The 24,649-nt window shown below is 40.9% G+C and overlaps 1 protein-coding gene across 10 annotated transcripts in view; it reads left to right on the forward strand.

The window, feature by feature from the left end:
• DOCK10 (dedicator of cytokinesis 10) overlaps positions 1-24,649 on the forward strand; it is a 299,794-nt gene that overhangs the window by 86,551 nt on the left and 188,594 nt on the right. The window contains exon 1 of one of the 10 annotated variants that reach the window (XM_082395838.1): positions 18,375-23,178. The exons of 8 other annotated variants lie outside the window; for them this stretch is intronic. In XM_082395838.1, coding sequence (XP_082251964.1) covers positions 23,074-23,178 — 105 coding nt within the window. In that variant the 5' untranslated portion in view covers positions 18,375-23,073. Of the gene's footprint in view, positions 1-18,374; positions 23,179-24,649 lie in introns of those variants that run through there. One more of the 10 variants, XM_082395840.1, reaches the window with a different exon arrangement.

The following is a 24,649-nucleotide window of genomic DNA, read 5'->3' on the forward strand; positions in this document are numbered from 1 at the left end:
AATGGGGTCGTTTCATGAGCTCTTACTTTTTTTAGCACCTACAATATTTTAGACCTAAGGGGTTCCCAAAGGTGTGTGTAATTCCCTCCTCTTTAATTTCAGTGGTTAAATGTGAGTCTCTATTTTTTTACCTGAATATCTGCTTAAGATGAAATATTTAACTTTATAACCATGAGTTAGCTGGCATTGAAAAGTTTAATCCATGTTTGTTCACAGCCTCAATAAAATATAACTGGCCATAAACCCAGCAAGTATTAAGGTCCCTTTCCAAAGAAGCTTGCTCTATAGCCCATTATACTCCTTGTGACACTTAGAATTTTTCTGCATCTTTAGAATGAGGGTCCTTCTGCTTTGTCTCAGGAATGCTGTTTGACAACCACATGTGATCAGTTTCACAATTCACCTATTAGAGGCAGTGGTAGTCTTAGTGACTTCCAGAAAGAGGAAATAAATACTTAAGACTTCTAGAAAATAGGAATAAATCAAACATTTCCTTTTTGTTGCCCTGGGCACTACATCTGGGAACTTACAGTTGCAGAAAAGTAGAAATTCAGTCTTATATAAATCTTAACAGACTGTGTGATAGTTTTGTATATTCAAAATAGCCACTGGATGGACCTAGAGATTGTCATACTGAGTGAAGTAAGTCAGACAAAGAAAGACAAATATCATATGACATTGCTTATGTGTGGGATCTAAAAAAATGGTACAGATTAACCTATTTACAAAACAAATAAAGTCACAGATGTAGAAAACAAACTTATGGTTACCAAGGCGGAAAAAGGGGGGGATAAATTGGGAGATTGGGATTGACATATACACACTACTATATATAAAATAGATAACTAATAAGGACCTGCTGTATAGCACAGGGAACTCTACTCTGTACTCTGTAAGGACCTATATGGGAATAGAATCTAAAAAAGAGTGGATATATGTATATGTATAACTGATTCACTTTGCTGTGCAGCAGAAACTAACACAACATTGTAAATCAACTATATGCCAATAAAAATTAATTTTAAAAAATAAATCAGGAGAATCATCTCTGAAAAAAAAATAGCATGTGTTACATCATTCTAGTGCAAAGAGGCCATGATGTTCAGAGTAGCCTGTGTTATATCCTAATGCAAAGAAGCTATGCTTTTTATCAAATAGGGTTCTCTTTCTAAAATGAGCATAAGGTATAGAGCTAGAGCCATGACTGGGGCACCATCCATCTATTTTTTCCTAGCAGCCCACCTGATTTTTTGGTATTAAGAATAGGCAGGCCCTTCAGAAATGTCTTTTGAAAGAATTTGGAGGGAAAGAGAGGGCTGAGAGTGGACAGTATATAGGCTGAGCACTTTGTTTGCCAAATATCCGAAGGCGTCAGGGAGTCTGTTGTGCCCACTTGTGTTTATTACAGGATAATGTTAATCAGTTAGCTCGATTCTGCTCTAGATAGTAAGTAATTACATTCCCTGGAAGCCACAGTGGAGTGATTAATAATACATTCTAATTTCCAAAAGTAGCATTTCACTCAACATTTAAACATGGCTCTTTGAAAAGTATTTTTTTGTATACAAGAAACGGGTGGAGTGAAATTTATTTCTCTGAAAATAGTCCTGTGAAAAGGAAAATATTATAAAGTTTTCTCTGGGGCCTTCTGGCCCTTCCTGTGTAAATGAGTACAATTCAAGTTGCTTCTTTAAGGATTTTCAAATAAATTCTTAAGAAATAGTGCTGTAGGCTTCAGAGTTAAATGTGCTATATGGGAGTTTTAGGGAAGCCACATAAATTCTTAATAATTATGGAGCACCTGCTATATTAGAGTTCTGAGACTAAGCTCTCTCAAGGGTAAAAAGGTAATTAAGCCAATGGCTCTGTATCTAAGAAGATACTGCAGCAAGAGGGCATTTGGCCTGTACTGAGTACACTCTAAAGAGAAGTAAGGTAATTACCGTGAGCAAAACACAAAGAAAGTTCAATGAGGTTTCATTAGAGGGATAAGGAAGGCAAGAATCTACCCTAGAAGAACTGGACTGTGTACTATATACAGCATCATACGGGAGATGAGGGCAGAAAAGTAAATTTGAGACCAGCCTTGAGTCTGAACATTGACCTTGCCGTAGAAGGGCTCTTAACAGTGCCTGTCGTGGAGCATGCAGTCAGCAAACATTTACTTAATATCTTCTACATGCCAGGCTCTGCCCCCACTCCTACACAACATGAAATTTAGACACTTTCAGAATTCTGACCACATCTCCTAAACCTCTGCACACGCTGTGAAGTTAAAGCACTTGGCATTAAATATGCACTTAAAAAGTTGAAAGATTCTGGGGCTTCCCTGGTGGCGCAGTGGTTGAGAATCTGCCTGCCAATGCAGGGGACACGGGTTCGAGCCCTGGTCTGGGAAGATCCCACATGCCGCGTAGCAACTGGGCCCGTGAGCCACAATTACTGAGCCTGCGCGTCTGGAGCCTGTGCTCGGCAACGAGAGGCCGCGATAGTGAGAGGCCCGCGCACCGCAATGAAGAGTGGCCCCCACACCGCGATGAAGAGTGGCCCCCGCTTGCCACAACTAGAGAAAGCCCTCGCACAGAAACGAAGACCCAACAAAGCCATACATACATACATACATAGATAAAAAGAATGTAAGCAGAGAAGAATAGCATTAAAAAAAAAATTAAAAAAAAAATAAATAAAATTAAAAAAAAAAAAGTTGAAAGATTCTGTTTTGGAGAAAATGCACGTCATCAGATACTAGACATAATTGCTTCTTAAAATTGTTTCTTAAAATCAACCTAATAATTATTAATATTTTTTCTAGCAACTAAAAAGCTGATTAATAAGAGTTCTTCTCTTCTATGAAATGAGTATCTCTTACCTGATGTAGTGATACTGGCATAACCCACCAAAAAGAAGCATTTTTGCTATGACGTCCACACTAGAAGTGACTTGGCAGTGTAAGTGGGCAGGATGGCCCTATGTCTCTACCTTTAACCATTCTGCATTCTTCTTTCTCCTAGTCTGTGTCCATGAAGTATGAGTTCTCACAACAGCACTAATCCCTTCTAAGGGAGAAGAAAAGAAGAACAAAATAATGAAGGGAAGGGAGTTCTGCATTTTGGAGGGCATGTTGCTGAAGGGAAAATGTAAACTTCCATTTGTTGATGATATTCAAGACCATCAACTGCATTTTCTTAGAAATATTTAAAGGCCAATATTTAAACCCATGGAATAATCATGAAAAATCATGGTTTTATTCCTGGTCTCTTGGTTCCTATGCTTCTTTAAGCCCTCAAAAAGGAATTATTGGTGAGTCAAATGGTATCTATTTCAAAGAGCTTTGGTTGAAATATCAAGCTGTATTAAAGAATTATTTGCATTTAGAAAGTGAATGACACATTAAATTTTGAATGGGTATAAAATGGCTTTTATTTTTATAGCAGCTTACCATTTTTTTTTTTTAAAGATTTATTGATTGAGTGATTGCTATGTTGGGTCTTCGTTTCTGTGCTAGGGCTTTCTCTAGTTGCGGCAAGCGGGGGCCACTCTTCATCGCGGTGCGCGGGCCTCTCACTATCGTGGCCTCTCTTGTTGCGGAGCACAGGCTCCAGACGCGCAGGCTCAGTAGTTGTGGCACACGGGCTTAGTTGCTCCGCGGCATGTGGGATCTTCCCAGACCAGGGCTCGAACCCGTGTCCCCTGCATTGGCAGGCAGATTCTCAACCACTGCACCACCAAGGAAGCCACCAGACTTCGTTTTAATTTTGACTTTCTCCCTTCTCAGTCCCTCATATAATCATTGCTATTGTTTTTGAAATAAAAATTTCCCATTCTATATTACACTAACTCCAAATTTTCAGTTACTTGTCATTCATGGTTTAAGAAAAGCTGGGAGCAATGCCAGATTCCTATTAACATTCTTTATCTTCTTCATGATTCATTAAATTTTTTCATGCATTTTTTTTTTCTTGCAGAGAGCAGAATTTGGTTTACAGTCCAATTGACTGTTGGAACAGTGAGGCTAAACTATATGCGTTTGTCATTTAATACAAAAGACGTCAGCAAAAAAAGTCTTGGCATCATGTTTGGATTATACTCCCAGGACAATTTAAAGTTGTGTTGTTTAGTGTTGAGAACAGAGAGGCCGGAAGGGTACTCCACTGGCAAACTGGATAGGGGCAGTGAGGCGTGATTCACACCTGATCTCAGCCATCCCAGCAGGGAAGCCATGACTGTGGAAATGGTGGAAGAGCCAAGAAAATGGCATTGGTGCTTTGGAGGGAGGATTTCTGGGATAAATCCGTTACTAAGTAACGGATTATGACATTTCTCCTCCTCTGGCAGGAGAAATGTCAATATGATTGTGTAGTTGCTAGAAACTATGAGGTATGTCAGAATCAGCCCTTGACCATCTTTCAAAGTGCAAGAAAAATGCAACCATAGCATATCTGGAAAGAGTACCATGAAACCATCAAATTATTCGAAAGACTCTTGTGGTCTCTCATCATGACTTACGTGATTACCAACACGGGGACCCTATATGAAGAAAGGAGACTAGTATTCTCTTAGTTTCCCAAGGATAAATGTAAAGAATAAATAAGAACATTTGTTAAGGCTTCATAGCTGTACTCTCATACCATAATAGAGCTTTAGATCTAGCTAGTGTTTTCAAGATTATTTACAATCTCATGTCTTTATTTCATTGAAACAGGAAAATGATCAACACAAGTACTGAGTTCCTTATCCAGATATGTGATATAGTCCTTAAAATGTACGGTGGAAATAATTTTAAATTTATAGATAAATACCTTAGTAGTATCACAATAACCATTAATATTAAATCTCTTATCTTTCCTTCATCGTTAATATGAAATTACTGCTTGAAAAATGTTTGCTTCCTCTTTAAAACAAATATTTCATCACTTCTTCGAGGTTTTGCTTAGCATTATGTTCCCATCATTTATATGAAGAGGTGTTGAACCGTGCCATTAATTGCCACACCAATTTCTCCCATGAGCTGACTCTGCCTCAAAATGGTTTTTATTTTGAAAAATTAAAAAAGAAATTTAATGCTTTCTATGGCTTAACGCCAGAAATATTCTCTTGTTCCATACATGCAAGGAGAGGGTGTTCTGGCAGGAATGTTAGAACCAAAACACAGTTTTATTACTTCATTCAAGATATTGGTGCAGGGCTTCCCTGGTGGCGCAGTGGTTGAGAATCTGCCTGCCAATGCAGGGGACACGGGTTCGAGCTCTGGTCCGGGAGGATCCCACATGCCGTGGAGCAACTAGGCCCGTGAGCCACAATTGCTGAGCCTGCGCATCTGGAGCCTGTGCTCCGCAACAAGAGAGGCCGCGATAGTGAGAGGCCCGCGCACCGCGATGAAGAGTGGCCCCCGCTCGCCGCAACTAGAGAAAACCCTCGCACAGAAACGAAGACCCAACACAGCCAAAAATAAATTAATTAATTAATTAAATTTAAAAAAAAAAAGATGTTGGTGCATTATTCACACACGGGGAATTCTCAGGAGTGAATTAGCCATCTAATATAGACCTGGATTAACTACAAATGTATTGGCAGTAGAAATCTTTAGGCTTGTTGTTTAATGTAGAGGGATCAAGCAAGGCTTCCTGCAGATTCCTGGTTACAAGTCTTACTAAAAGTCATGTTGGGTTTTTTAAAATTTATTTTGTATTGAAGTATAGTTGAATTACAGTGTTGTATTAATTACTGCTGTACAGCAAAGTGACTCAGTTATACATATATATACATTCTTTTTCATATTCATTTCCCTTATGGTTTATCACAGGATATTGAATATAGTTCCCTGTGCTATACAGTAGGACCTTGTTGTTTATCCATTCTGTATATACCAGTTTGCATCTGCTATTTCCAAACTCCCAATCCAACCCTCTCCTACCCATCTCCCCCTTGGCAACCACCAGTCTGTTCTCTATGTCCCTGATTCTATTTCTGCTTCATAGATAGGTTCATTTGTGTCATATTTTAGATTCCACCTATAAGTGATATCATATGGTATTTGTCTTTCTCTTTCTGACTTACTTCACTTAGTATGATAATCTCTAGTTGCATCCATGTTGCTGCAAATGACATTTCATTCTAAAAGTCATGATCTTAAATGTGACTTTAAGTCAAAGGTTCCAAACTCAAATGCCTATAGGCCTTGCAGGGAACAAGTGAATCAGGCTAGACAAGGAGACAAAAGGGAGTGGTGGGGAGCAGAGCAAACTAAAGAAACTATGGCCCATCCACGGGGTATGGCCACTGTTCCACTTGGGCAATTTTTTCAATGTCAGAAGGGAGGATTAGTTATAGCACAGGGAACTCTACTCAATATTCTGTGATAATCTATATGAGAAAAGAAGCTGAAAAAGAATGAATATATGTATATGTATAACTGAATCACTTTGCTGTACCCCTGAAACTAACACAACAATGTAAATCAACTATACTCCAATAAAATTTTTTAAAAAATACACACACACACACACACACAAGAAGTGAGGATTAGTATGATTAGATCTTGAATTTTCCAAGAGAAGCAAATAACCAGGGCTTTTTATGTAAAATCTTCCCATTTTTAAATGCTGGCAACTAATTCAAATATTTTAAAACAATGTTGGCAGGAAAACACAATTGTGGGTCCACGTTGAGCCATAGGCTGCCTGATTGTCATTCTCTTATAAATTTGCATCAGTTTTACTTTAATTCAAGGTTCCAACTTCAAGGAGCCAGTGAGAACTACACTGCCTGTAATATGTTACAATATGTTTGGCTGGTCTGAGTGGAAAAAGATTTTGATATTAATGTCCATGTAGGGCTAGAGATTATATTTTGACTTCGAGAAATTGTGCACTCCCAACTCCTAATTCAGAAAGATTTCCACAGATATAATTGAATAATAACAAGTCAGACTATCCTCTCTTGACTGTAAAACAATAAGAGGGGAATGTGGTAATAAATATCTGACACTTAATGTAATTTTCAGCAACATAATGCAGGTGGAAGATGTGGATACTAATGCATCAGATGCAACAAATCCTTTTAAAAATCTGTTTACAAACCAGACTAGAGATACTGCCAACTCTTGAAGGGGAAAGGCGGAGGGCAGGGATGGAGGGAGGATTCAGACGTCCCATATTTTCACCTTAACTGGGTCATGAATTATTTTCCATGCTGACTGCAGTGCTTATTCAGTGCTTACTACACAACCATGAAAATCTGTCCCTGCCTTATCCTGTTAAGCTGAGATTTCACAGAGGTTCAATATACCCAAAGCCACATACCTAAATAGATGTTACCTTTGGTCCAATTTAAGCAAATTGCTTTAAGTATTTATTTAAGTTGTGTGTTTCTCTAACCGATGTGCACAAGTAGCTTGGTTATACTTCTCCTGGGAGAAGTGGGCGTCTGGGCTGGTGCTTACTCTGGGGAAGGAACAGGACCAAAATTGGAAAAGGTACAGAAGTCTTACCCCGAAGCCACCATGCTGTCATCTTTAATGTTTTAGCACCAAGCAACCCAGCATGTGCCCTAATTCAGACTTTCCTGCTTTGTCATGTAAACCCCTGCAATTTCTCTCAACTCTGGAAAAGAAGCCGCTGTCATCTTCTTTTTCTCAAATATTTTAAATTCTGTCTCACCAGGTGGCTCACTACGAATGCTGGTTGCAGAGACCATTTCTCAGACTATGTGACACAGAATAATAAGTGCTGTGTAAGAAAATGCTTTTGTGCAAAAATCGGTGTGGGAAATATTGCCTAGTACACACTCCTTGAGAGATGCACATTGCACATTGGAAATTTAAAGCTCTGAGAGTTCTTCCGTGAAAAGGCCAGTTTAGCTTTGTTCAATCCGTTGTTTCTCAAGTTTATTTGACACTGAATATCTCTTATCTGGAACACTGGCCCACACATCCTGAAGTTCTAGAGCACAGTTTGGGAAGCACGAATATGGACAAGGGGAATGCCATTTAAGGCTTCTGACCTGGGGAATGACGTGGTCAAACCTGGCTTTAAACAGGAAAATGGCTGCAGTGAGAGGGATGATTAAGAGAACATTAGGTTTAGTGATGGGCTGGTTATGCAGATGTGGGATAAGGGAAGTTGAAAAGGAGAATCAGTGGGAAAAGAATCTGGAAAGGAATGGATATATGTATATGTGTAACTGAATCAATTAGCTGTACACCTGAAACTAACACAACATTGTAAATCAACTATACTCCAATAGAAAATAAAAATTACATTAAAAAAAAAGAAAAGGAGAATCAGGTCCCCAATTTTATCACCTACATGGATGATGGTGTTATTAGCGTGATGATAAAGTCATGTGAAATAGTATTTGGAAGGAAAGGTAATGAGCTTTTTGTTGGTTTTAGCACTTAAGAGAATATTTGGGGAAAGAATATTGAGATTTTTCTTTGTTTGATTTTTAGGGCTTTCTAATACAAACGTCTCATTACAGCATGTGCCAAACTATCTCCTCTAAGCTCTGTGAAGGCAAAGAAGTTATTGTACTTTTCTGATTTCCCTAAATACTTAGCACAATATCTGCACCCATTTACAGAGGAAATAAACAAATGGTTGCAAAAATTATATGGTTACACACAAAAAATGGCTTGAGCTAAATCAAGGGGAATAAAGAGTGAAGGTGGGGCGAGCCCATCAGACTGAGGCAGAACTCACCAGAAGGCCTCATAAACACAGGAAGTAGGAGGCGGGCCCCTGGAGCTGTAACGTGCAGGGTTTGGGGCAGGCTTTGGTATATACCACAGCTTTGTGTCTTTCTTCTCAAGGCTCAAGTTCAGAGAAAAGTGTCTTTTTAATCCAGGTGTGGTCAGAGCACTTGTTGGATGAGCTCTGGAAGATGAGGGGGTAGAGGAGATGTCTGATAGGGAAGTCAAAGACTATCAGTACAATGAGTGGGTATGAGAACAGTGCCAAAATTCTTTTAAATGGTCTGTTTATGACCCATGTCAAGGACAATGTCATCTAGTGAGAAGGCACAGCTATTGACTTCTGAAATGAAATCTAGCTGGAACAGGGAGCGAGGCACAGGTAGCGTTTGGGGTTACACCATCTGGACTTGGCGTGCAGAAAGAGGTGCTCTGACTGCAGATTGCTTTCCTTTCCAATTGGCCGTTGAGGTTAAAATAAAACAGACAAAAAGCTTATTTTCTCAGCCTGGTCATCAGACTATCTGAAAATGGATAATACAAGTTTTATTTAAACACATAAAAATTTTAGAGATGAAAAAGACTTTAGGTCAAAGAAGTCCGGAGAGGTTACTGCTTTGCCCAAGGTTGCTTAGACCATCAGTGAATGGACTGATTCTTGAATACAGGAGTCCTGACTGCCATCCGATGCTCTTCTCACTGTGACCACAGATGCACTCTGCCTAGAAGAACAAAAGAAATGACTTCTCAACGGCAGTCTCCACTCAGCTGTTATGGGCACAGAGAGCTAAGAAGGGAACACGAATTCAAAACTGCTTTCGGAAGCCATCACCCTGAATGCCAACCAAAGCAAGAGGGAGGCCAATTTTAAATGCTGCCAAAGATCTTTTGATACAATCTAGGTAACGGATCTCCTTCCCAATCTGTGACATCCTTGCAAATGGGAGCAAAGTCAGATTTAATGTCTCCTTGTCAGTGTACTTTAATACCTTGCTGTGGCCTCAGAAAGTTGTGGAACAAGAGAAGCAGAAGAAAGAGAAAAAGAAAGTGCTATGCCCTTTTCTCTGTTCACAACATCAAATTGCTAATTACAGTGTTGGTATTTGCCGCATGCCAGTAAGGGACCCAGCACGGTTCAGACATAAAGACAACACTGTTCATTGCTCTGGGAATTTACAGTCTCGCTTAGGCAGAAAAGTAACCATGAAAAGATTGAAAAAAATCATATGATATTGGTTAAATCTTGGCTTTCTTTAACTTTCTTGGCATTTGGGTCTTTTGTGTGGGATGAAGGGAGATGACAGAAATAGGATAATTGGAAGCTTTTGTAGCTGTGCACAGTGGGGATTTCAAAATGAAATCACCAGTATTGCAAGACACAGCACAAAGAGGTCAGCTGTGGAAGGATGGAGTGTGCATGGGAGGAGGGGCTTTTTAGCCTAATTATCCACATCCAAGCCAAGGGGGTCTCCTAGCCACTCCCTCCATTTTTGGAAGGTCCTTTCCCTTTTACTGCTGCTTTCAAAGCAGCTAGCGCCCTTCTTGTGCTCCCACCCCACCTCTCCAAGCTCAGTGCGTGAACAGCTGGGACGTCTGCGCCCCCCGCCCAATACACACAGCCCAGCTTAAGACCCCTCCTCACCACAACCAAACTTAGAGCTAACATCTTTTGAACATTTTCTTATATTCCAGGCATTATGCTAAACACTTTGCAAATATTCTTTTATTAAGCCTCACAGTGCTCAGTGAAACAGGTACTATGGTTACCTTCATTTTACAGGTGAAAAGCTCAGATTCAGAGAGGTTGAGTAACTTGTCTGGAGACCCCCAGCAAGTAAGCAGGAAGGCCAGTAATCAAACACAGGCCGACTGACTCCAGCGCAGTGATCTTACCCACCATGGCAAACACCACACTCTCAGCTTTATCCTTCACACCGTTAAAATGTCTATCTTCATCTCCACGTCCTTGGGGCTTTGCCTAGGTGGCCAGCTTGCCTCTTATGATGTATCATGCTAAGTTACTGAAGATTCTAATGGCTTCGGATCTCTTCCAGAAAAGTGATAGCTGCACTTGATTAGGGACACCCCAGAACAGAAACCCAGACTCATAGACTAATTCCGATAGTGGGATTTTGAGGCATATAGAGAATAAGAGAGGGGACTGACTTGAAAGTCAGTAGCCCCGGGGTTCCTCCAAGCAAGGAGGAACGAAAGACCCAGATGCCAAGTGATTCTCAACTTGGCTTTCAGTAGGAGCTAACCCTGATCTGAAGAGAAACTTCCATCATCTGCCCCGAGATCTCTGGGCCTGAAAGCCATCGTCAAAGCAATACTGAGGCAGAATAATTTGCATTAGGATTTGGACCAGAGATTTTCAAGCAGGAGTGATTTTTCCCTCCTTCCCCCACCCTCCAGAGGACATGTGATGATGTCTGAAGACATTGTTGGCTGCCACAGCAGGGGGCCGGGGGGTGTTACTGGCATCGAGTGGGTAGAGGCCAGCCAGGGGTGTTGCTAAACATCTTGCAATGCAGAGGACAACCCCCTACGAGGAGAACGATCTGGCCCAAAATGTCACTAATGCCAAGTTTAAGAAAATCTGTTTAGACAATAATTGAGAGGCCAGTATGACCAGGGTTACAAAAGTCCAAGCAGAGAAATAGCCAATGAAGAAGAAACGAAGTGAAATCGAAGGACAGATGGGGCACGTCTAAGGCCCAGTTTTCAACAGCTAGGTACGCTCCAGGGTTTTCTCCTCCATCTCCTAAATGTTTAGGGCAATGTAGCTGGTCAGCTAATTCTGCCTCTTTTTGAGTATACCTAAGAGAAAAGGAAATATTTGATTTTACAAATAAGACTTGAGTCTAGTAAAAAAAAAACAAAAAACAGTTAGCAGTGGGAGTGATGCCCCATTGGATACTATTATATGATTCTTCTGACTAAGAAAACAATTAAGTGAACCAGCTTCTGAGTCATAGTTTCTCAAAATGTGGTCTGTGTAGCATCTTCAAATGAATCACGTGGATGTTTGTTAGCAAAGCCAGATTCCTGGACCTCCTGTCAGACCGACTGAGGTCCTGGATAAGCCCAGGAATCCACAATTTTAACAACCTTCCCATGTGATTCTTGCATATACTGGAGAATGCCTGCTTTGGGGGTTCTTATAAAGGTGACTTTCGAAGTCCTACTGATCTCGGGTGGCCTAGGCCTGCAGCGAATTGAAGGAGGATTTCGGTTCCCGGCCAGAGATTGAAGTCAGGCCGTGGCAGTGAGAGCGCTGAATCCCAGCCACTAGACCAGGGACCAGTGACAAGGCCCTGGCCCTTCGGCTTTGCAGAAATGAATTCCCACAAAGACAGGAAACAGTGAAACAAGTAAAGTGTTTACTAGGAGGAAAAAAGAGTGCGTGTGAATGGGCACACACGGGTGGGCTCAGAGAGAGAGAGAGTCGTGCCCTCGTGGTAGTTTGAATCGCTTATATGGGGCATTTCTTCCAGGTTTCCGTTGGCCAGTCATCTTGCTTTGCCCGGTTCTGAGTCTGTATTTTGTACATCTCAGGGTCCTCGCATGTGTGTGGGCGCATCTCTTAGCCAAGATGGATTCTAGTGAAGAGACCTATGCGTAGGTTGACATCACCTACTGTGGGGTGCCGCCCCTCCCTTTTTGACCTTCAAGCACCTTTCTGTGCATGTGTGGTCGGGAAGGTCTCCTTGACTTCGAGAATGATGAATATGTGGTCTTTTATCTGTTATCTGGGTAGAGCTCAGCTCCTCTTACTATCCTCCTGCTATTGTCTTCCTCTTGGAGTATCTCTCCACAAGGGACAAACTCCAGCTCCTCGGCCTGGGGCCCATCTATGTCCTGTGTTATTACCATTGTCCAGGCCCGGACTCAAGTCTCTGTGCCTGTATGAAGTCCCCCTTGACCTTAACCTCCTGTTCTTTACTCATAGTCTTCACTTGACACTTCATTGCTGCGTTCTTATATTTCTGTAGTCGTTTTGTGTGTACAGTGATCTCCCGCCTGGACTGTGGGTGGGCACTCTGACTTAATCCCCTCCATCACTGATATCCAGAACCGGACCAGGACTAGGAAATGTCCTCAGAGCCTCTCAGCATTTGTACCCATTCTCATAAACCAGATTCAGTAGATACTGGTGCCCTTTTCAGAGCCATCCAATCTTCATTTTCCTGTTGTTTTTCCTTTGTCCACCTGGAGAGGTGCAGAAGAAAGAGCAAGAAGTCAATTTGGCCTTTAATTGGGGACCTTGATGAGCTACCACGCATCCAAAGGTCAAGAATGTACTCTAGTGTGCACAGCTAAATAAAGAGAATCCAACAATTAATCCTCTGTAAAACACAAAGAAGCTCTTGATTGAAAAGCCAAGACCCATCCATTACTCTCCAATTTCTACAATGCAAGGCATTAAACACTTAAATCAAAGTATTACATTAGCTTTTTTAAGGCCTCCTTAGAGAGGCCTTAAAAAAGTTATAAATGCATTATGACACCATTAAACAAACGGTTTGTGGGGCTTACAGGTTGCAGAAATTGCAGCTAGACTATCAGTCAGCTCCACTAGCAAGCAGTCCTTGGTCTGAATGGTTGGTCGCTTGCATGTTCAGCGTTTGGCATGTACGTGGCAATCTATTTCCTCATCAAAATTGCTTAGGTAAGAATGCCTCATCGCCCTCCCTTTGTAAAGACGCATCATCTGCAGTTCAAACAAAACAAAACAAAACAAAACCAGAAAGACTACCACAAGACTAAAACATATGTAATACTGATGTTATATAAATTAACCAGTTTTTCCATTGGAGCTTCACAGATTTGAAAGACCTTGGCTCTTCCATAAAACACATGATTTTCAAGGTAATTATTAAACATTGGGTGACATTCATATTGAAAGCAAGGTAATAGCAATTGGAAAGACTAGAGGAGGACAATTTGGGGTACTTGTTTTATTTTAAAAGAAATAACTCAGGTCTGTAGTTAACTTTGCCAGCAGTGGGAGGCTGGCATGGGATCCAGCCAGCCAGCAGAGAGACGCATGTGTCTCCGGGGGGAAGTTACTGTCGGGCAGTAGTCCTTAGCAGATCAAAGATAATAGCATTGATTTGGACCCTCAACTCCCATTTGTGTGCTTTCACCTGATCATTTGTGAGACAAATCGTCTCCCTCGACCCAGAATGCCTTTCAGTCTTCGTTAAAAGACAGAGGAAAAACAGTCCAGGGAAAATAAGTTGCTTGGTGGTTGATTATGTTTTTAATGGAAAAAGAACACTATATTCTAGGTGTAGAATTAGCTGCATGACTTTTTAAAGAACATTAACAATCCAGGCTGTATTATTCATGTGAGACATAAGCTTAAAAAATCATATATTAGCTTTTGTATGTTTGTTGTTGTTATTGTCATGTTTTTCTGCTCTGGCTCTGAGTTTGATGGCATGGGGGGGTGAGTTAAAATGTGGTCTCCAGAAGCATGAATTCTTGCTTCTTAGGGATTTCCCATTTTGCACCAGATCAAGCTAAAGCTGACTTCCTGAGGGTGGTTGGATGCCTTTACCATAAAGCAGAAAAAACTTCACCATAGATGATAAGTGCCTATATACCCATCAGGAAACTGAGAAAAAGGGTAAAATTAAACTCACTTTTCCTCATTTCCTAAATATTGTATCAAGATGCTTACTGGTAAGATACATGAGTATATACAGGCTATAATATTTTTCCTAGTGGAAGGCTGTGACCAGTGATAAAGTCCATGATTCAAAAGAAAAAACTAAAACCCCTTCACTGATTGCTATTAGATTCTAAGATAGGCTCACTGAACTGTAAGCAATGAGTTCTTTACCCCCCTTGTCCCCATGAAATCCTGGTTAAGTGGGAATTCTTACCTCCTGAGACCTACTTAACTTCAATAATATAAACAAATATTATTACAACTTAATACATGTTTGAAGGGCCATGAAAGGAATACTCTACATTATTTTAATGCAATAAAGATCGTTTATGCTACACACGTGTACACACACACAACAAACATGTCACACACTCAGCACACACCATGCACGCACACACACACACAACTGCAGTCTGTTTCTATTTTTGGCATGTCTACATTCTCCCTCAGTGCAATTCATGTTGCAGGGCTCTCTTTATTTTCCGTGAAATTTCTAAATATTTCGTACTAAAACTAATGCGATTTGCATTAGAGTTTAGCAGACACACAAAAAAACTGCTGAATTCCACAGACACTGCCCACTGAAAGCTCTACACTTAGAAATATGAGGTTTTGTCGTGTTCAGTGAAACTCCCCTGAGCTACCTAAGCCTCTCTCATGGGTAACTCAGAGCCATTCAGCCTTGACCTTTGTAGCCAGAAGTAATGAGCTTCAGTGCTACGAGCTACAGAAGCACTTCTGCGTGGGGCCGGGCTCAGGAGAGACCACAGTGAGGGAGGAAGTAGCTACTGGTGCTTTACTTCCTCTAAACAAAGTAGACAGTGGTGAGCAGGACCTAGAGAAGCACTGAGGACCAGCCTTGTTTCATCCTATGAGAGAGAGGCTGTAAAGCACACAGACCCTCAGGCAAAGGGAAAATCTATTGGAAATGGAAGAGAAAAATGAAATGAAATGAGTTATCTAAACGGTCTCTAACAAGGAAGTATAAATGCTGAAAAGCTCCACAGGTAAAATAAATTGGAATAAAGATAAGATGGGATGAGAAGCTAGTAAAGAAAGCAGGTGGAAATGAACAGAAAGTACTTTACCAGCTGCTCGAATTAGGTTTTGTGGATTCAAGTATGATGTCGTGTGTGGCTGTCTAAGTCTTAACCACCAGGGTTTCAGTTACTCTGCATCCCTAACGGTACTTTCTTGGTAATGTTGATTAAGCAGGTTCAGATGCATTTTCAACGAAACAAAAATCTCTGTCCTCTGGTTTCTTAGATTCCACGAGGACGTCATTTGCTGTTTGTACAGCCTATTCAAATACAGTGCAAACATAAACATTTTAGAGATGACCTCAGAGCTTGTTGCCTTTAGCTTATTGCCTTTGTTTTCTGTGTTTATGTATTTGATTACTTCACCAATACCCATCATCTAAATGTGCCTCTGGTTCTGCCCTCCCTCCCCACAACTACGATTTTCTTTCTCACCTTTATTTCACTGCCAACTTTTTCCAGGAAGTGACCTATAAGCCAAATGTCTATTTCCTCTCACTCATTTCTTGGCTCCACTGAAACCTGCATCCCACCTCACTGTTCAGCAGAAATTCAAAGGCCAAGTACTGTCCTGCCTACACCTTCTTCTCAGTGCATTCTTGATGTTAACATTGTCTTCAAAAGATAGGTGTAAAAAGCAAGCTGTGGTCCAGAACAAGACTGTGCGAGAGACAGTTTTCTAAAGATACTTCTCCCCCTCAACAAGACTCTCTGATGCTTCAGTGAAACACTCATCTTAGTACTGCTGTGGAGGCACTTTGTGGATGTAAATTAAGGTTACTTATCAGCTGGCCTTAAAATATAGAAATTATCCTAGATCGTCTGGGTGGAGCCAATCGAATCACATGAGGCCTTAAGAGCCGACACTTTTCTCCAGCTAGAGTAGAAAGACGCAGAGAAGAGATATTTAGGAGAAAAGGAAAAGTCAGAGAGATTTCAGAAGGGTTCAACCCATTGTTGCTGGCTTAGAAAGGGGACATGGGCCAGAGAATGCAGGCGGCCTCTAGAAGCTGACAATGACCCCTGGCTGACAGACAGCAGGAAACTGGGACCTCAGTCCTGCAACTGCAAGGAATTGAATTCTGCCAACAACCTGAATGAGCCTGGAACCAGGGTCTCCTCTGGAGCCTCCAGAAAGGGACACCACCCTGCTGACACTTGGATTTCAGCCTTGGGAGGCTCCAAGTGGAGAATCAGCTGAGCTGTATCATACCCAGATTTCTGACCCACAAAAACTATGAGATAACAAGCGGGTGTTGATTTAAGCCAATAAATGTGTGGTAATCTGTTACAGCAGCAATAGAAAACTAATACAGACTATTAGAACTTTTCCTCAAATTTCTGATATCTTAGCATTCAAATTCCTATTTCTTCTAAAACATGGTGAAGACTTACCATCTTAATTAAATTCCAAATACCCAGACTCTTATCTACTGAAAACTGCAAACTTAGTTTCTCTTTCTGGACACCATGGAGCCAGACTTTGAATACACATATAAGAATTTGTGCATCTGTGTATTTTGTTAGGTACATGCATATACATGAATACGTACCTAGCTAGACCTGGTAAATACCAATCATAGTCAATAAATAATACTTTACATATATGTATATATAGGAATCTTAGCAATTATATATACACATGTGTATTTTTTTCCTCAATGCTGAGTAATAACATATATTATTTCATGACAGTCTTGTAAGCTGTATACTAATTGCTCCATTGTAAATATAAGAAATAGGAAGACAGGGGTCAAGTAACTTGCTGGAGGTTATCTAGTAGATGGCTGAAGAGGATTCAAATATAGATCTGTCTTGATCCAAGACTACAAGGTCCTTAGTTTTCATCTTGCTTATCTCTCATGCTGGATCTTTTTGGACATCCTCGGGTCCTACCTCCATCTCTGCCCAGATGCCGTGTGTCACCCTCCTTAAACTCCCCCCGCCCCCCGTGCATCTGGACACCACACTGCCCTGATAGTTTCCCCCCAGTATCTCTATGCCTTCTCAGTTTCCTAAGTTGCCTTCTATTTATCATATATAAAAGAATTTCAGGATTGTGTTCTCAATTTTATGCTACTCTGTTCTCCAAAAATTCAGTTTACTTTCAGATTTTGAATTTTAACTCTTTCGATGACTGTCACCTGGATATCTCCAGTCCTGACTCTTTCCTGAGTTCCAGGCACACGTATAACAGTGGTGCTGAAAATGCCCATTTTTCTATCTTCTTGACATGTCTAAATCAGCATTAGTGGAAAAGAAGTCCTCTCTTCTTGCCACCCTTTTTCCCTCAGACATATTATCCATCTCCTTGATGGCCAGACTCAGAAACCTGCTGGCATCTTTGGACCTCTCTTCTGGCTAAGAGCATGAGCTCTGGAGCTGGACGGCCTGGGTTTAAATCCCAGCTGTGCTACTTACGTGCTTTGGAACCTTGGACCAATTGCTTAACTTCTCAAGACCCAAGTATCTTCCTCTGTAAAACTAAGTGGTGATAACAGTAATAGTAATACCTACCTCACAGGGTTGTTGCATGGTTTAAATAAGGCACTATAAATATTTAGATCAGCACCCAGCACCTAGTACTTGCTTGATAAATTTCAACTATCATTCATTTTCCATTTAATTGCCAGATCTTCATCTGTGAAGTCTATGGTTATAATTCTGATGCCAAGTTTTCTGCCCTCCACCACTCTATGTTAAAATCTGGGTTAATGGATCATATTCCCCAAAATCTAGCCTACGTGTAATTATCAAATGAATCTTCCAAAGGCACTATTTTAATCATAATTCAAAAATCCATAGGACAAAGTGAGAGAGTGGCATAGACATATATACACTACCAAACGTAAAATAGATAGCTAGTGGGAAGCAGCTGCATAGCACAGGGAGATCAGCTCGGTGCTTTGTGACCACCTAGAGGGGTGGGATAGGGAGGGTGGGAGGGAGGGAGCTGCAAGAGGGAAGAGATATGGGGACATATGTGTATGTATAACCAATTCACTTTGTTATAAAGCAGAAACTAACACACCATTGTAAAGCAATTATACTCCAATAAAGATGTTTAAAAAAAAAAAATCCTTCAGTGGTTTCCCATGGCTTTCGGGATACCATGGAAACTTTCATCATCTTGGCATTCAAAGCCTTCCATGAACTGGTCCTGGCTTCTATTTTCAATTGTTTCTGCCTCTACTCTCCTACTCAGCCCTTGGCTATAGACAAGCTGGACTTCCTACTTTTTCTTAAATATTCTTTCTTGGCCTGCCTCTTAGTTTCTGTGATAACGAATAGTTATGGTAACTGTACCAGGCAATGTGTTGAAATTTTAAAGTGTCATCTCATTTATACTCACAAAAACTCTGTGAGGTATCCACTATGCTCTCCCTATTTTACAGATGAGAAAACTGAGGCCTGGAGAGGGTAGGTATTGGTTGAGGATATACAGTTAGGAAGCGTGGACCCAGGAGCTGCCTCTAAGCAGATTCCAGATCCCATGGTTTTAACCATTGTATCTTATGCCTTCTCTATGCTACATTCCTCTTTCCTAGAGTATCCTTTACCCTTCTCCCATCTATTTGGCTCAAACCTATTCAAAGTCTCCCTTAGGTCCTGTCTTTATTATAAAAGCTTTCCCAGTCTCCTTTACATTTTAGTGAACTCCTCTGTCAGGTACAAGCTTCTCAAGGCTAGGAAGAGTATTACATATTTCTCGCGAAGCACAGCAATGCCTTGAGTATAGTAATTAATTCTGATCATTGATTGGTACCGGATTTCTTTACTAATGAACTTGACAGTGATTCCTTGTGGTTGAGCCAGCTAATCTCTGATTTCTCTTTATTGCCCATTCTTGCCCAGTGCCCTAGTTAGGTTCTTTGATTGTCAACAAGTGTCCGAACTTAAGCAGAAAAGGAATTTTTTGGAATGGCGTGGGGTATCACAGAATGCTGGAGAAACAGACTTGGTCTGAAATCAAGGAGGGCGAAGCTCAGTAGAAGCTCAACTGTGCCATCCCATGGAACACTGAACTCCATGCTACCGGATTTTCTCCTCCTTTGCAGTCACCACAGGTTATGTCTTTCTGACATCCCCGTATACTGCCCGGCAATGCCTCCTTTTGCCAATATTAAAGGTAGCTGCAATCAACAGCTTAGCAAGGAGAGAAATGAGTCATTCTCACATTGCAGAAGTCGGGAAGTGGGAGGGACTCGAGGATAAAGAACTGTGGCGCCTAAAGAGGAATAGAGGAGAGACGAGATGCAACTGTTAGAAAGAGAGGAAGTCACTTACGAGTTGCTCAAGATTATTAAATGCTTCCTTATAAGACAACATTCCTATCTTCTAAAACTATGAGCTAGGGATTTAGGGTAACATGAATAAGCGGGTCCCCAGATGGACCTCAGAGATTGGTGACCCCCGACCATGCACACACATTTTCTGAGTCCTTACATTTTCCTGGTGAGTGAGTCCAGTTTTGTTAGATTCTCAAATAGGTCCATGATCCAAAAGGGTTGTGAAATACGACTTTCAGCTATTAAAATAGAAACATAATCTTACATACTCGGGAAATCAGGTGACACAAAAAGGCAGACTCTCATCATATACGGAAGAAAGTTAAATCTGAAAATTCTGCATGTGCTATAATGTACCTGCTCATCCAACAGATGCCAAAGAGTTACTCAGAGTGTGAACGTTGATAAGAGCGAAAGACAGACAGTGGAATTTCTATATATCCCATGACCATGGATCAAAAGGGCTTCTGCTCTGTGGAGTCTTTGGATGCCTACTTAAACCAATTACAGAATAACAATATAGTTTACCTCCTCAGTTGTTATTTTTGTAGCATCTTGCTATTTTGCTCATAGTTTTTGAAAGAAGTTTCCTCGGTCTCCATACTTTGGCAAGGCCTCCATACTTCGGCAAGGAATAAGTGATATCTCTTTTTTTTTTTTTAATTAATTAATTAATTTTTTATTTTTGGCTGTGTTGGGTCTTCGTTTCTGTGTGAGGGCTTTCTCTAGTTGTGGCAAGCAGGAGCCACTCTTCATCGTGGTGCGCGGGCCTCTCACTGTCGCGGCCTCTCTTGTTGCGGAGCACAGGCTCCGGACGCACAGGCTCAGTAGTTGTGGCTCACGGGCCCAGTTGCTCCGCGGCATGTGGGATCTTCCCAGACCAGGGCTCGAACCCGTGTCCCCTGCATTGGCAGGCAGATTCTCAACCACTGCGCCACCAGGGAAGCCCAGCGGTATCTCTTTTTGCCTGTCTTGCACAAATCTCTGCATGAGAAGGTAGAGGTACACAAGAGGCTAGAGTCTGGGCGATACATATGTGCATCAACTAAATCTGGTCTTTATTGGGGAAATACTATTGGGATATGGCCTATGTCAGGATAAAGCAACCATGATAAAGGGGAAGGCTTATTACAGATTAAATAATAATCAATAATGAGGCTTATTAAATAAGCAAATGGCATCTATTAGTGCCTTGTCTTTGGAACTAGCTGGTTGAGTGGGAGCTCCCCTGAGGGTAGCCGCCTTCATTACAGAATCAGAACTATGTTTGCAGAAGTGGCTTCTCAGGGTGAGATACGAACTTCTTATCCCATCTTGTCTAGGACCCCCTCCTCCCCCACCACACACAAAGGCAAGGGGGGAGCATCCAAAGCCATCAGAGGAGGCTTTCTGAGGAAGAGACATTTCAAGTAAAGATGGAAGGAAGCTGAGGAAAAGCCACATGGATATGTGGGACCATTCGCTCCTGGGGGGCAAGCTGGCATCATCGGTGGCAGACATCGGGGCCTGCACCATTAACCGCGTTGAGCTCTAGAAAGAGAAGGCAAGGCTCTGGAGCAAAAGCCCCCCACAAAACCCCCGACTCATTGTGTTTACTCATTGTTCCCCTCCTCTGGTCGCTCTCCCCGTTCCCATCTGTACCCTGAGTCCTGCTTCCAGCTAAAACACACATGCAATAGCAGCCTTGTTATTTTTCTTTCTTAAAGTTCAAAACTCCCAGAATACTGAGAGCCTTTTGCACAGAAATTGCTCACCTGGTTAAGCTTCCTGCTTGCGTCCACACTGCACATCACACTGCCCTCTGTGCAAAGGTGCCCCAACGAGTGTCTGTGGAACTGACTCCCTGACAGTTACTCCCTTCAAAATGCCCCTTGCTCAGGACTCATCTCCTGGGAAAGCTGGTAGGAGCTTGTGTCTCGGTGGTTGTGAAGATCAGTCCTTGATGGAAATATTCCTTCAACCATCTTTCAAACCCCAGAGTGCTTCCTATACAATCAATGGTTCCTTTAGCACCTGCATCACACCGATGGACACCTCCGTTGAGGGGGTCCACCCTGCAGATGAAGAAACAAACTCTTGAAGAAACTGAATGAATGTCTCCCACAACAATCGTTTTTCTTGAAGAAACTGAATGAATGTTTCCCACAACAATCGTTTTTTAGAACAATCGTTTTTTAGAATCATTTTTTAGCTGGGTTTTTTAGAACCCAGCTTTCTAATGTTTAATCTAATCAATTATTTCCTAGTCCTGTGGCCTCCAAATATTTCTTATCTCATGCACTTCGTAGAAAAAAGTTGGCTGCACTCCCATCCTCTGTGTGTATTTATAAATTATATAGTCCTTACCAATAGCTAATATTTCAAAACACAATATACATAGGGGATAAGGTTCATTGTTAAGCACAATATATATGTCCTTCATTTATTCTTTTATTAAACAAGTATATATATATACTGAGAATCTTCTGGAAGCCAGGCGTGGTTTTGATCACTGAAGACACAGTGAATGAAGCAAAAAAATTCCCACACTCTTGTGGCATAGAATCTAGTGGCGAATGACGGTCCGTAAGTAAAATAAGGAAAATGTATAGTAGCGTCACATGCTAGTAAGTGCCATGGGGAAAAATAAAACAGGAAGGAGCACTGGGGTGGGTTTGAGGGGAGAGGTGCACTTTTAAATTGCCCCAGAGAAAGGGAGTAAAGATCTAAAGATTAGGGAATTAACTATTTGACTATTTGTAACCATTTGACATAGAGAATGAAGATGTCAATGTGTTATGTTAAATATTAGTAAAGCACAGTTTCTCTATTTTGATGACTAATATAAATAGAATTCTAATATTTTCCCCTTGTGGCTAAGTGATCCTCTCGGGCACCTCCCTGGAAAGACCGTTAATGTAATCTACGCATACATGACCAAACGATTATTACAGTTCATCTTTGGGATCTAGCCGCAGTGATAAAATTTGGATGGCTGTTTTACACTGACAGACATGGCAGCCTACCATAAATTAGCTCTTTGATTCAGTCTTGACTTGGTTCCAAGGGTGAGTTTACATCCTATGGTTTATTTAGCTGTGAGCAATTCTCTTAAACATCCAAAGTCATTTTGTGTTTTTCATCTTGCTTTAAAGCAGGTGATTAGGGAGAATACATGCACAAAAGCACTTCTGAACAGCTGGTAGTTACTCACTCACAGGAAGCAGTAACTTGTCGGTTTTCTTTTCCTTTCTGTTCAGTTATGTTAATGTAGCATGAGCATTTCCCTTTTTACCAGAGAAGAAAAATTTGTTCGGCCTGGTGAAGCTTCAGAAGGAAGAAGCTTAAAGAAATTGATATTTTTAAATACCTTGCCACTCAAATAACAACAATACAATGAGCTTCCGAGGAAAGGTTTTTAAACGGGATCCCAGTGAATTTTGGAAGAAGAGACGAACAATGAGGAGAAAAAATCAAGAAGAAATCCACAGATTTAGTTCTGTAGGTATCTGAATGTTGTTTGCTTTCCATCTTTTCTTCAATACTTTAAAAAAAAAAAAAAAAGATTAGTTCTGGAGTGGTATGCTAACCTAGGCTATGGGCAAGGTCTTAGATGGAACAGAATATTCAACCCGGTTCATAAATATCCTTTTTTACTTACATCATTATTTTTTAATTACTTCCATCATTAGTTTAAAACATATTGGAAGAGGTTGGAAGTAGCTAAAACATTACTGACTTATTTGGAATATTGGAATTACTTCCATCATTATTTTAAAACATGTTGATACAGGATTTAAATAGTTAAAATACTACTAGAATATTCTCTTTTTTAAAGAAAAGCCTACCATTGCCTCAATTAAGACCCCAATTGATGACTTGTATACAGTTGTGTTTTTTTTCCTTTTGTTTTGTTTTAATTTATTTATTTATTTTTGGCTGTGTTGGGTCTTCGTTGTGGTGCATGGACTTCTCATTGCAGTGGCTTCTTTTGTTGTGGAGCACGGGCTGTAGGTGCATGGGCTTCAGGAGTTGTGGCACGCAGGCTCAGTAGTTGTGGCTCGCGGGCTCTAGAGCACAGGCTCAGCAGTTGTGGCACACAGGCTTAGTTGCTCGGCAGCATGTGGGATCTTCCCGGACTAGGTCTCGAACCCGTGTCCCCTGCATTGGTAGGCAGATTCTTAACCCCTGGGCCACCAGGGAAGTCCCTACAGTTGTGTTTTTAAAAGAGTATTACTGCTCTATTTTTATCATGTACCACTCATGATTTGTTTTAAAGTTCTTAGAAAGAGCAACCCAAAATACGAAAGGAAATGTAAATAAGTATTTAATTAAATGAGCCAAGGAAGAGAGGAAAAATTGGTAAGTTTTAAAGGTAAAAAGATTTGGTTTTGTCTATTGTTAAAAAATGTTTTTGCTTTAGTATTCTTAAACAAAATGAGAAATCTGGAAAAGTGTACTTATTACAGAATTCTAGATTTCTATCTGTAAGAACTATGGGTAGCTGAGTATCAGGGTGGATGGCTAGAGCTTCAGTGATTCACATGTAATGTGGCCCACTTTATATGATAAATGGCTACAACAACATGACCGGGTAGCTCTTTTTACAGAAATGTTTATTTTACCAGGTGGTTCAAGTTTTGCTCGCTTTTCTTCAAGGCAGGGGTTCTTCAGCTCAGCATACTGTCATTTTGGGTTGGAGAGTTCTTTGTTGTTTGGGGCTGCCTGTGCATTGTACAATATTTAGTGACATCCTGGGCCTTAACCACTAGATGCTGGTGGAAAGCTCTGCCCCATTTTGACAAGCAAAAATGTCTCCAAGCATTGCCAAATGTCACCTTGGGCAGGGAGGGTGATCTTCCAGGTGGAGAACCACTGCTCTAGGGGTAAATAATCTTTTTGTTTATATAAACACCTTTAATCTAGAAACAGAACAGCTTAAAAAATATATATACATTTGATAATATAGTGA

This window comes from Balaenoptera borealis, assembly GCF_965194805.1.
Source record: "Balaenoptera borealis genome assembly, chromosome: 6".
Classification (NCBI taxonomy): Eukaryota; Metazoa; Chordata; class Mammalia; order Artiodactyla; family Balaenopteridae; genus Balaenoptera; species Balaenoptera borealis.